Here is a 13,323-nt window from a genome sequence, read left to right as displayed (position 1 = left end):
CTGGGGAAGCTAACATCTTCCATATTCAGAAGGTTCCTTAAAGATCAACAAAATCTGTAAGTTCATCTGGAATATGTTCTATATGCTCTGGATTTCTCTATGTATTGCTACTGAAACTAGCTTCAGCATACCCTACAAGTATACTTGGTTATTATGTAATACCTCCTGCAGAGGAAGTGAAAGAAAATCAGAGTTAGACTGCATCTGTGAACAGAAGATAAGCTGTACAAATATCTTTCTGCTATAAATAATTCATTCACTTGTCGTGATTGTTTTTTAAGGAGTTAAAATTTTTAGATGATTCAGAAAATTTTACATAACTCCCTTGAAGTATAGGTTTGTTTCTTGTAGTACTGCGTGTTTTTAAAACAGTGTTAATTCCTAATATACCATATGAGCTTGAAAGAGATCATTCTAAAATAAATACAAACTAAACATACCCCATAGCAAAAACTGTTAAGTGACAATTTTGCTCATGCTTTCTCCCCTCTTTCCATGATAAACAATTAAAAGTTTACAATCCGCACATTCATTACTTTATTTTCAAAACTTTCAGATTCTTCACAATCCACTTACAGTCAAGAATTTTGAAAATACGTTAGGTTTGACCTGTTCAGTTAAAACTGCATAGTAACCTTCCCTCTTTTATCTAAAATAAATCTAAAAAAGAAAATAGTACACTAAAATTCTGAAGGAAGTCAACACCATCTAAGAAACTAGCTCGATCCCCTAGTAACAGTAACAGTATGACACCACTTTACAGGAAATGTGCATACTTTACCAGAGTCTTATATAACAAAAATTAATCCTTAAACAGGTAGGACTCTTGCCTCCAAAGAAGACTACTACGGGTTTAGGCTTTAAAATAATCTCAACAACAATCAACCTCCTACAGAAATGTGAGAGAGAAAACAATTCATCTAACAAAAAGTAAAAATGACTTGCTCCTTATCCCCTTTTCCTACCTCAGTGAATTCATGCAAATGATTATAGCTCTTTCTCTAGTGTCATTAGATCAGTTAGATCTGATCAGTTTGCCCTTTGAGCACAAATTGTCAGTTATTCTGTTTTCTGGAGAATCTCTAACACATACAGACTTCTAAAAAATACTGAGATCAGTCAGCTAGCAGCATCATCCTGAGAGAATTAGCAGCCCAATACAGAGAATGAGACATACAACTTAAGTAAGTAAATACTTCAAAGTGGTTTTATAAGATACACAGGAAAGAAGCAGGGTAGACTTAACAGAAAATCAACATCTGGGATAGGCCAGAGGTTGAGGATAGAAACAGACCATATTTGGATAGTGAAGAAGGCAACACCAAGCAGAGGATTAGGGTTAGGGCTCATGGAAACAATGGTCTAGAAAAAAGGGTAAGTATTTGCAGGCCAACCTGAACAGTAATATCAAGAGACTGAATGTATACCAATGCATTTTATAAAGTGTTTCCATACCCAGTTCTTCAGTTAACTCTCATAGCAAGCCCATGTATTAAGTATAGTAAATATTATCTCCAATGAACAGACAAGGAAACCAGCACTAAAGTTATTGTATTCTCTGAGTTCTTACAGTTAGCAAGTGGTAAAGCGGAGATGTGAAACCAAACCTTACAATCTAGGTTCAAAGTACGTCCTTTTACAAAGAAGTTATCCCTTGATCTTAAATTTTATTCTTCAAGCTAGATTTCTATTTGAATAAATTATTTAATGTATTGGTAAACTAAAGCAAATACTGCAAAAAAATTCTAAGAGGAGTTCAGTTACTGAAAAGATGCATAGCAGAAATGTATAGAGTAAAAAGGTAGCATCCTATGCTTCTATTTAAAATTTAAGGCTGGACTTGGTGGCTCAGTCTGTAATCCCAGCACTTTGGGAGACCGAGGCAAGTGGATAACCTGAGCTCGCGGACTCGAGACCCACCAGGGCAACTGGGTAAGACCTCGTCTCTACAATAAATCAAAAAATTAGCCGAGCATGGTAGTGCATGCCTGTAGTTCCGACTACTTGGAAGGCTGAGGCAGAAGGATCGCCAGAGCCCAGCAGGTCGAGGCTGCAGGGGCCGGGAGCGTGCCACTGCACTCAAGTCTGGGCAACAGAGTAAGACTTCAACTCAAAAAATAAAAATAAAAATAAAATAAAATTTAAAAGCATATGATAGCTATATTACACACTGCCAAGTAAGTAGGAATCAGATATATGTGCATTTCTTAGCTTCCTTCAATTGTACAAATCAGTTCAACATCTGTCCCGCACACTCAGGGGAATACAGAGCGGCAACCCATAATTTGGAAACAGAAAGCTAAAAGAATTTTGGTAAGCTCTATGATTACTAAATATAAATAACTAAAACCCCAATGATTTCTACTGTATTCTATAGAGATATCATGTTTCATTTAGTAATCAATTATGAAACAGAAAACAAATTAAGAACCTCATGATAATAGATTGGAGACAGGTATCCTATAGTTTTTAAAAGTCAACGAAAATTTTACATTTTTATAGTCAGAAAGAATTTTGTAACAAGGACATCCCTCAGTCATCACATCCAATTTCCTATGGTATTTCAGCAATGTCTCTTTCAGTTGAGTGGTTATTAGTATATACTATTATGGCAAAATTACTAGAATTATCCCTTTTTACTCAAAGTATCTAGCTAACTCTAGAGTTAGCTTATAAATTATTTGGTGACCCTGTCTTTAAACCCAAGTAGTTATCCTAGTTTGGGGAGTTTGAGTGCCATTGCAATCAAGTTCCTGGAATTATGAGGTTAAAAGCACAGGAAACTATATTCTACCAATAGCTCTCTAATTAATTTCTACACCTTCTATTCTGACCCCTTTAACATACACACATAGCCAAAATAACATTAAAAAGATAAGCTCTATGGAGCTTTAATGTTGTTTTCAACTGTAAAAACAAGAAAAAATAAATAATAATTTGTGGATACACTAAAGCCCAACTTGAAATAATGAGGTCTAACCATAGCAGCCTGGGAAAACAACAGAAGCAAACATGTCAACTTAGAATCCAGTCACCACTGACAGAATAGAAAACATTTTGTAGGCAAAGCCAGAAAATGATTTGCAAATGCAGACACTGAGTGAATATAACCTTTTCCAAAACAGCTGATGGCCCAGAAAGAGGAACTTAAGGCCTCTTCTTTTTCATTCTCAACTTCAGGATTCCTATCTAGAAAATAAGAAGTTTTTCACAGTATCTGTCAATCCTAGCATTCTATATTTACATAGAACTTTGAAATATGAAAGAAAATCTAATATTTGGTGGGAAGGAGCTACTTAAAAACCAGTGAATGTAACACTTAAAGGAATTCATGAACTCATCTATAAATCAACAAACAAATTTTGTGGCTGATGAGGCTGTGACAAGGGAAAGATATCCTTATAAGTTATTTGTCCTTGTGCTATTTGCAGTTAAAAGTAATGGAAATTGACTCAGCCTTATGACTCATTAGAAAAGCAAAAGCCAAAAAAGAAAAAAAGTCCAGTGGAGACTCCCCTGGTATTTGGTCATTAAGGAGTTGTATAAGAACTGGAAACACTCATCACATACCAAGCCTTTAAAGTATGGTAGTATCAGACCTAGGTACCTGTGATATCAGCTTCTAAAAAGACAAAATGATACTTTATTCATGAAAATAGCAGAAATAGGTTTTGTTCAGAGTCAATAATACTTTGTAAGCTAAAAAACATCAACTGTTTTAAAAAGTTAAATCTGTTGGATATGCATGGACTTTATTCCCAAAGCCCTACAGCTTACTCAGAGCTGGTATGTTGCATACTCTTACTTTATATAAGAGTTCAACCTAGATTTGATTTTGAAGTCCCTAGAAATTTATAGAGAATGTACATTTCTTCTTCTTAAGAAAAAAAAAGAAAAAGAAAAAGGATGTAAGTCTACACACATTCACACGTGTGTTTTTTTGAGTTGGGGTCTCTCTCTGTCGCCCAGGCTGGAGTGCAGTGGCATGATCGACTAACCACAGCCTCGACCTCCTGGTCTCAGGTAGTCCTCCCACCTCAGACTCCTATATAGCTGGAACTACAAGTTCGCACCACCACAATTTTTTATTATTGTATCTTTTTTTTTTTAAGAGATGAGATGTCACTATGTTGCCCAGGCTGTTCTTGAACTCCAGAGCTCAGGCAATCCTCTGGCTTTATAGAATGCCAAAGTTCTGGGATTACAGGCGTGAGCCAATGTATCTAGCTGATATGTCTATTTTTAAGAGTCACTATAAGAAATCAATCAATAATAGTTCCCAAAGAAATTACTATATTAAAGCAAAGTTATGATAATTGGTGTTCATACTGATAACTAAAATATCAAAAAGAAAAGTAAGTTTTTTTAAAGTTTCATTGAAAACAGTTCCAAAACAAATCTTTTTTTTTTTCTGTACAGTACCAAATTTTTAAAATGTTAAGCTTTGTCATATGGTAATATGGTCTCTGCCACAACTACTCTTCTCTGCCTATATAACATGTAAGCAGATGCAGACAGTATGTCAAAGAATGAATGAAAATGAGCATGAAAAACCACTGACATTTGCAATATTCCAATAAAACTTTTACTTATAGATACTGAAACTTGAATTTCATATAATTTTCACATGACACAAAACATTCTTCTTTTTATTTTTTCCTGAATCACTAAAAACTGTACAAAACCATTCTTAGTTGGTCTGCTATGCAAAAAGCGGCAGTAGTCTGCCGACCCCAGTAACAAATTTCAATTACTGGGAAGAATTACTACTCATTTTCTAACATAAATAAGCTGTCACAACAAAAACTTAAGAAATTAGAATAAGAAAACAGAATAATATGGAGTAGCCACATTATCATCATTTCCTATTTTCCAAACACCCATTGCATAAATACAAGTGTGTATAGTCTGTATATAAACACTACATATTCCTGGAACCATCTCCAAGAGATTCAGCTAATATCAAGTAGGGTTAGGGATGTGTTTATATAATAATGATCTCCACATTATTCTGGTATTCAAATAAAGTCTAAAAACCACTGACATTTGCAAAATATATATCTAATAAGACTTGTATCCAGGATATGTAAAGAACTGTCCAAACTTAATAATAAGAAAATAGTCTATTTTTTTAAAGGGCAAAAGTTGAGAATAAACACTTCAAAAAACAATGTAAGAATGGTAAATTAACACACACAAAAAAGCTTAATATCATTAGTCATTAGGAAAATGTGAATTAAATCCACATTAGGAGCCGGGCTAGGTGGCTCAGCCTGTAATCCCGCGCCTTTAGGAGGCTGAGGTGAGTGGATTGCCTGAGCCCGCGGGTTCAAGACCCGCCTGGGCAGCGAGACCTCATCTCTACAATAAATCAAAAACTTAGCCGGGTATGGTAGCGCACGCCTGTAGTTCCAGCTACGTGGAAGGCTGAGGCAGAAGGATCACCGGAGCCCAGCAGGTCGAGGCTGCAGTGGTCGGGAGCGGCCACTGCACTCCAGTCTGGGTGACAGAGTGAGACTCCAACTCAAAAATAAATGAATAAATAAATCCATATTAGGATGCAATTACAGTCAGGCTTGGTGGCTCAGCCTGTAATCACAGCACTTTGGGAGGTCAAAGCGGGTGGATTGCCTGAGCCTATGGATTCGAGACCAGCCCCGGCAACTTGGCAAGACCTCATCTCTACAATAAATTTAAAAAATTAGCCAGGTGTGGTAGAACATGCCTATAGTTCCAGTTACTTGGAAGGTTGAGGCGGAAGGATCGCCGGAGTCCAGGTCAATGCTGGTGGTGCATGCCAGCCTGGGCGACAGAGTAAGACGCCAACTCAAAAAAAGATGCAATACACCTGTTAAAACAGTATTTTTTTTTTAAAGGACCCTGACAATATCAAGTACAACTGCAAGCAAGGATACAGAGCAACTTGGAGTCACACACAATGCTGGTAGAAATACAAAATAGTAAAGCCACTTTGAAAAATGTTTGGCAATTTTAACATGCATTCACCATATGATCCAGCAATCCAATTCAAGAGAAATAAAACCTTATATCAAAAAAAAAAAACCCAAATAAGCAAACAAACATCTCTGTATACAAATGTTTAGAGCAACTTTACTTATAACCACCAAAACTGAAAACAAAACAAATGTTCAACTACTATAGTGTGTTTTTACACATCCACCTTGTGTGTTCAGCCATATAATGGAATGCTACTAAGCAATAAAAGGAACAGAATTACTGATATTCATATAACAGACACATAAAGAAACAAGCAAGATTTAAAAAGCTACTTAGCAGATTATCTCATTTACACAGTATTTTTGTCAAGGCAAAATATATCAGCAGCTGGGGGGGCAATGAAAAGGGTTAAGATGTTTGGGAGTTATAAACTGTTGTTCTATAACAACAAACTGTTGTTACAGTGGCTATAAAACTGTATATTTGTCAAAACTCAGAACTGTATACTAAAAAGAATGACATTTTACTGTATATAAATTGTACCTTAATGAACTTTATTTTTTATTTATTTAATTTTTTTTTTTTTAGTTGGAGTCTCACTCTGTCGCCCAGACTGGAGTGCAGTGGCCGCTCCCGGCCACCGCAGCCTCGACCTGCTGGGCTCTGGCGATCCTTCCGCCTCAGCCTACCGAGTAGCCGGAATGACAGACATGCGCTACCACGCCCGGCTGATTTTTTGATTTATTGTAGACATGAGGTCTCACTGTCCAGGTGGGTCTCGAATCCATGGGCTCAGGCAATCCACTCACCTCAGCCTCCCAAAGGCATGGGATTACAGGCTGAGCCACCGAGCCCAGCTCTGAACTTTACTTTAAACAAGAAAAAAAGAAATACTGATATATAAACACAATTGGCTATACATTAGTTCTGGTTTATTAGGAAGTCGTCAATGTTTTTATGTCAGTATAATGGTTACCAACTATCCTATGCCTACAATGTCTGTGTGTGTGTATGGACTTTTTAAATGAAATGAGAACAACAAAAAATAATTATTGTGGGTTCTTTTGTTTATCATGCCCTTTTAAAAGTAGTATCTGAAAAGTCTTTTGCACTGGTTTCCAAATTCGAACACCTGGAACATTCTAAATTCAAACATCTAAATAATCCCCAAAGTCCTTCTGAATATAAAAACCAATTATCCTTTGTAGGTCTTATCTATGATCTAGGGTATCCTAATTTTACATTTTTGAAGGACATTTTAAATGGGTCATCAGTTAAAAGCATTAATCCAGTGACAATCCCAGTGGCTACCTCTGAAACTGCAAATATACCAATTATAAGTTTGTTTTGTTTCCTCCATGGATCAGAGTAGCTTATTTAAAAATATACTCCTGTACCTGGAGTACTGGAATTTCAAGCAGGATTTCCATAAATTGAGTGGTATCTACAACTACTTTCTTTATGAGGGGAAAAATATCATATTGCTTCTTGTCACAGGCAAATACTCATTTCTCTCAATAAAAACTGTATGTCCTTAACAAAAACTGGAAAAAGGCAATATAGCCTTTGCTTTTCTTTGAGCTATCTTCCTAACATGTTTCATTTTAGACTTCAAATCTTTAAACATTAGCCCCTTCAGACTGAGTATACCAGAGAAGATATGAATTTGTTCAGGTAGGAAAAAAAAAAAAAACACAGGCAAAACTGTAACTTCCTAGAGCTCACTTAACAATTCATATGCTGAATCAAAAATAAAAGCTAAAAGAAATTTAATTAAAAAATAAAACCTATGTTAACTCAGCATTCATTTGAAACATTATCCATAAAATAACTCACATCAGAAAATCACTAAGTAGTCTTGACATTCATTATTTTTATTTTACTCTTTTAAACATAACAGTATTAAAAAAAAAAAAAAAGCACATCAGGAATGAATCTTATAAAGCTAGAGAACAATTTCAAAGAAAGAGAAGGAGAAGAAAGAAAGGGGAAGAGGGTAAGGGGAAGAGAGAAGGTAGGTGAGGAGAAAGAAGAGAAGACTGAACTGTGTTAAGAGTGTGAAACTTTTCTAATTCTAGGCTCCAATGTGCCAATCTCTAGCCTCAGTGTTTTAATACAATTCACTTCCCCTCCTTGGCCGTCAGATTTTCATCTGGCTTAGATCAGTGGTTTTTTTTAATGCTTTCCACTCTCAGATCTCTTTTTAAAATATCACTTAACTCTATAGTTTCCCACATTGGAATTGTCCTTTAAATACCTGTTAGTTTAAAAAAAAAAATTATTTGATAACAGTTACATACATTTGAAAAAAAAATTCATGTATTCATTCCAAAAAATATTACATGCATGTATTCATTCCAAAAAATATTACATGCAAAATAAATTGAAAGGTTTGTTCCTCTCATATGAGAGGCATTTTTTGTGCACATATAAATTTACAGGGTTATTTTCTTTTTTCTTTTTTTTCTTTTTTGAGTCAGAGTCTCACTTTGTCGCCCAGGCTGGAGTGCAGTGGTACGCTCACGACCTCCCCAGTGTCGACCTGCTGGGCTGAGGTGATCCTTCCACCTCAGCCTTTCCAAGTAGCCAGAACTACAGGTGTGTGCTACCAGGCTGGTCTTGAACCCACAGAGTCAGGCAATCCGCTCACCTCGGCCTCCCAAAGTGCTGGGACTACAGGCTTGGCCACCGCGCCCAGCCAACTACAGGGTTATTTTCAACAACCCCATGTATTCTACACTACAGTGAAGATCATGTCCACACATCAAAAGACTTTTTTTTTTTAAAGTTGTGAAACTACCCTCACACAATACCTGGCACACAGCAGTTAAATAGTTTTGTTTTGTTTTTTTATAAAAATCAAAAGCACACAACAGCATTTTTTAGTATTTTTCCTAAAATTCTATTCTTAGTAATTATTACCTGCAAGGCCAGAAGAGAAAGCAAAAAATTACCTTTATTCTTTTATTTTCTGTGTTATTCATATCTATGTTGAATGAATTCTGTTTATAAGACACACCCATAAGAAAACAAACATTAGAAAAAAATAAGTTCAAAGTTTTTATAAATTTAATGGTGGCATAAATGATAGGTGATACACATGGTTAAAGGCATTATCTCTGCCCTTTAGAAGCTTATACTTTGAAAAATACAAAATTATTATGCCAGAAATAAGATTCTTAAACCCAAAGGGAACATCTAATAACGTATTCATTAATTAATTCATAGATTTATTTACACATTCAGATATTTACTGAATATTTGCTGACTATATGATATACATGAAGCAAGAAGAGAAGGGTAAAACAAAATAACTAAGACATCTCCCAGCTCGAGTAGATCCAGTCTGGGTCTCGTTAATAAGCAACAACAACAAAAACTGCTGTAGAATTTTGAAAAAAAAGGAAAAGGGAGTTTGCCCTGTTGCCAGATAATATACATCTCACAGACACTGCCATCACTTTAGATGACTAGTGTGCATGTGATAAACTCTAGATCTCTGGGAGTACTGGGTTAAGTGATTACCAGACATAATTTTTTAACCTGTTCTAGATTTATGCCATAAATTTAATTTACTACCTTATGACACTGGGGTGTCCTTAACCTAAAATAAATAAGTGTTTTCTAGGTATGTTTCCCTTTATAGACATTTCTAACAATATATTAAATTTTATCTTTCACTAAAGAAAAAGGACTTGTTCCCAGAATAGCTAGTTACTTGTACTTTGAAATAAGTCACTCCTTGGTACACTGGTTTCAGATATTAAGCACACACAGAGTTCACCAACTCAGGAGACAGTGGAATTTTCCAACTAAAGAATAGTAAGAATAGAAAATAAAAACTACATTTGGAGAACTGCAGTAAGGAAAAAAAAAGGGTTAAAACTGTGAGAAGACAACAGAGTTGGAAGGCAAGTACTAAGTGGCTAAAAGTAGCAAAACTAATAACGCATAAGAGATTGCAAAGAAGTTGATAAAATGTCAAAGGGTCTAAAATGATTTTGGTAAACATGCTAATAATCTCAGACCAAAATCTTACGATAATATAAAACCTGGTTAGTTGGGGGAAATGGCAAAACTACAATGATAAGTGACCAATTCAAATCAAGTAGGCTCCAGGAATCTGGAGAGAATAAAGAGAAAAGCAAAAGCAGGGAGTCTAAAACTGACAAAACTGTTTCTCAACAAATTAAAATTGCTCATTTTTAGAAAATATGTTCTCAGCTCTAAACTCAACTAAGAAACTTTCAGAACATTGTTGGAATATTCCTATTCCTTGGTCTAACATTCACAAACTGCATGTGGCATTTCAGTTATGGATGTACTGATTTTTAAAATGACTGGAAATTATTTCATATCTTGTTTATCAGAACCTCAAATGTTTCAGAAGAACTAAAGCATTATTCTTCAATATTGGCAACAATATTTTCCATTACAAAAAGTAAGCAGATGTTCCAAATAGGCTTTTAACTTGAAAAAATGATGTGTTGACACTTAGTTGACAATTATTTTCACCTATGCATGAACTCAAATATTTCCCTTTGTCTCCTAGTTTAAGAGAGATTTCCCAAGGTATAAACACTGCCGTGTGTGTGTGTGTCTGTGTGTGTGTGTGTGTGTGTAAAAAAAGTCTGTCCAAATGATAAGTATCTTTGACCTCCTTAAAAACTAAGTAGGCAAGCATTAGATTTTAACCTAGTAAAGAAGATTTTCAAATATCCTCTTACTCTGATGTCAGCTGTTACCCATTACCACTGTTGAGATGTTCACAACAAAGGTCACAGGGTGCCCCAGCCCCTCCTAAAGAAAGGGCAGTGGAAAGAGGCACACATTCACTACTTTATTCTCAATCTCTATTGAACTCTACCCCATGCTGCCAAACTGTATATACATTATAGCTGTATATAAATCTACCAAAGGTTTCAATTAAAGAGGTAACTGGAAGACAGAGTTTTGTTTTAATTGAACTAAAAAAATCTGCGTCAGAATAGTAAACAAATTACTACTACTAAATGTTTTCAAATTTAGCTAGAGTTTCAGTATTACAACAATCTCAATGTTTGTACATGTTTTACCCCATCATGGACACCTGCTTTATTCTCTTTAATCAGGGTAAAGACACTGTAAAGGAGTAAGTGGGCCATAATTAAGAGTTATACTAGAGAAAGATACACTTTACGAGGCTTGAATACTACCCAGATCAAAAACTTCACCACCATTAGTAGGACATTCCTAGTATAGTATATCATTTCTTTTGATGATCCTGCAACCAGAAAAGTTAGATGCTTACAAAGACAATGATCTTCTCAATAATTTCTGACCACCTTCAAAATTAATAAATACTTAATTCTAACTTGACAAGGCACATCAAAGAGCCACATAAAATTTCCTTTATCAATGTATCATATTATGTAAAAAAAATTGCTAAACACCATATTATGGTAAGCAAAAGTCAATTTGAATGTATTAAACTCTAATGTTTGGGAATGGAAAAATCTTGCATTTTTAGATGGAAAGTATTTCCAGAACCCTTTGAGAAATAATATTTTAGAATAAACTATCCATGACTTGGAAAGAAATCAGAATATATATAATACAATATAGATACATATAATATACATAATATTGATGTATATAAAGAGAGTGTTGTTTCCAGATCACTCACAGGAATAGGGAACTGGATAAAAATAACAGCTCTGTATTATTAATAGTTTACATGTCAGGTTTTGTTTGAACTGCAATTCTCATCTTACTGTACACCTAAGGAAGTACTACATACCATACAAGGATCACGTTTTCCCTAGAGACATCACACACACACACACACACACACACACACACCCACCTCATATGTAAAAGCAAGGGACAGCCAGATAATCTCTAAGACAAGGACTCTCAAAGTATAGGTCTGCTTTTCCTATCTCTCAGACTCCTTAGCCTTGACATGGCAGCGAAAAGTTATCTTCATGTGAAACCCAGAGCCTTCACCAAAGCTAGGAACAGAAAAATACGAATGCTAAGATCTCATTCCTAAACTCTTAACACCCTTCAAGAACAAAAGGATAAACCTGACCCCATTAGAAACTCTACATAAAATCAGTGACTAGTCATTAGTCTCTCTCAGTGTCTGAAACTCTGGGAAGGAAAGCAGCCAAACAATCCCTAATTTTCTTGGGAGTTCTGGGTTGGCCTTAAGACCCACAAGGCCATTTTGAGTCAAATCAAGTTGGCAACAAAACATGCATTTCCAAGAACGCAAAAACTCTTATTTTCAATTCCACATTCCCCAGACAGTTCAGGTCACAGTATTCAGCTGAAATAAATGACATCCAAACAAAGGCAGCCTTTTCAAGCCCTTGGAACTATAGGCTTACAACAGAATTTCTTTGCTTCCTCGATCCAAAGACCAGCCAAAGATAACTAAATGGTAAGGTGATCCAGAAACACAGATCCCAATTAAAAAAAAAAAAAAAAACTAGATCCTGGGGCAACCGATAAAGAACAGAGAAATCAAAATGCTCTTTGCCGTTAGTTAAGCCAGGTCAGCACTAGTACTAACACATTTTTATTTTCCTAGACATCAGTATAAGGAGCTATTTTAAAAAAAGCAAAACAAGGTCATCAGCCCCCTTGTCCCCTCGCTCACTGCTTTTTTAAAGAAAATTTTCATAGGAGCTTCCCGTCGGACCGCGCAGGGCAATGCCAAGACTAAACTTTTAAACCTTGAGGAAGGTGGGAAGTCAGCCAGCCAGACGCTGGCCTAGGAAAAGTAGGGAGAGAAATAGGGAAAGAGTCATGTTTCAAAACAAAGGCTCTGCGCGGAACTGAATGTCAACCCCTCCCCATTTCGCAGCCTTCCAGCCAGCTAGGTCTTGAATTTTAACAACAGTGGTCAGTCCGATTCACCCAGCTCTTCAGCGATCACTAAGGGCTTGCCACTCCCGAGAACATTCGCACAGCCACTTGCTGAGGGTGGTGCTCTTGCCCCCCATCCCCTGACAGGATTAAAAACAACCAAACGGGTTTGGGACGCAAGTGACTTGCCCAAGGTCCCACCGTGGAGGCCAAATGCAATTCCCTCCAGGACCGGACCGGGCCCACACCAGGCGCGCGCCGCGCAGGGCCGCAGGCGCCGAAATGCCGACGCCCGCGCCCCGAGAGCCCTCGGCTGGGGAGGGGAGAGGAGCCCCGCGCGCCCTCCCGGCCCGACCCCTACCTTCCTTCACTCCCGGCAGCTTGGACTGATCGATGCCGACTTCGGCCATGTTGGGCCGAGATCCCGGCTGCCGCGCAGCGCCCGCTTCCCGGCCACTGCCGGCCCGGAGCGGGGGCCCGAGCGCAGCAGCAGCAGCGCCGGACGCGGCG

The 13,323-nt window shown here is 36.9% G+C and overlaps 1 protein-coding gene across 2 annotated transcripts in view; it reads right to left on the bottom strand.

Moving 5' to 3' along the window:
* CCDC50 (coiled-coil domain containing 50) overlaps window positions 1-13,323 on the bottom strand; it is a 75,438-nt gene extending 62,115 nt beyond the window's left edge. For both annotated transcript variants that reach the window (XM_008071561.2, XM_008071562.2), the window contains exon 1: window positions 13,175-13,323. In XM_008071561.2, coding sequence (XP_008069752.1) covers window positions 13,175-13,223 — 49 coding nt within the window. In that variant the 5' untranslated portion in view covers window positions 13,224-13,323. The remainder of the gene's footprint in view (window positions 1-13,174) is intronic.

The sequence above is a fragment of the Carlito syrichta genome, unplaced genomic scaffold (assembly GCF_000164805.1).
Source record: "Carlito syrichta isolate Samal-C Ts95f unplaced genomic scaffold, Tarsius_syrichta-2.0.1 Scaffold314373, whole genome shotgun sequence".
Taxonomy (NCBI): domain Eukaryota; kingdom Metazoa; phylum Chordata; class Mammalia; order Primates; family Tarsiidae; genus Carlito; species Carlito syrichta.
This window is presented reverse-complemented; position numbering and strand designations above follow the sequence as displayed.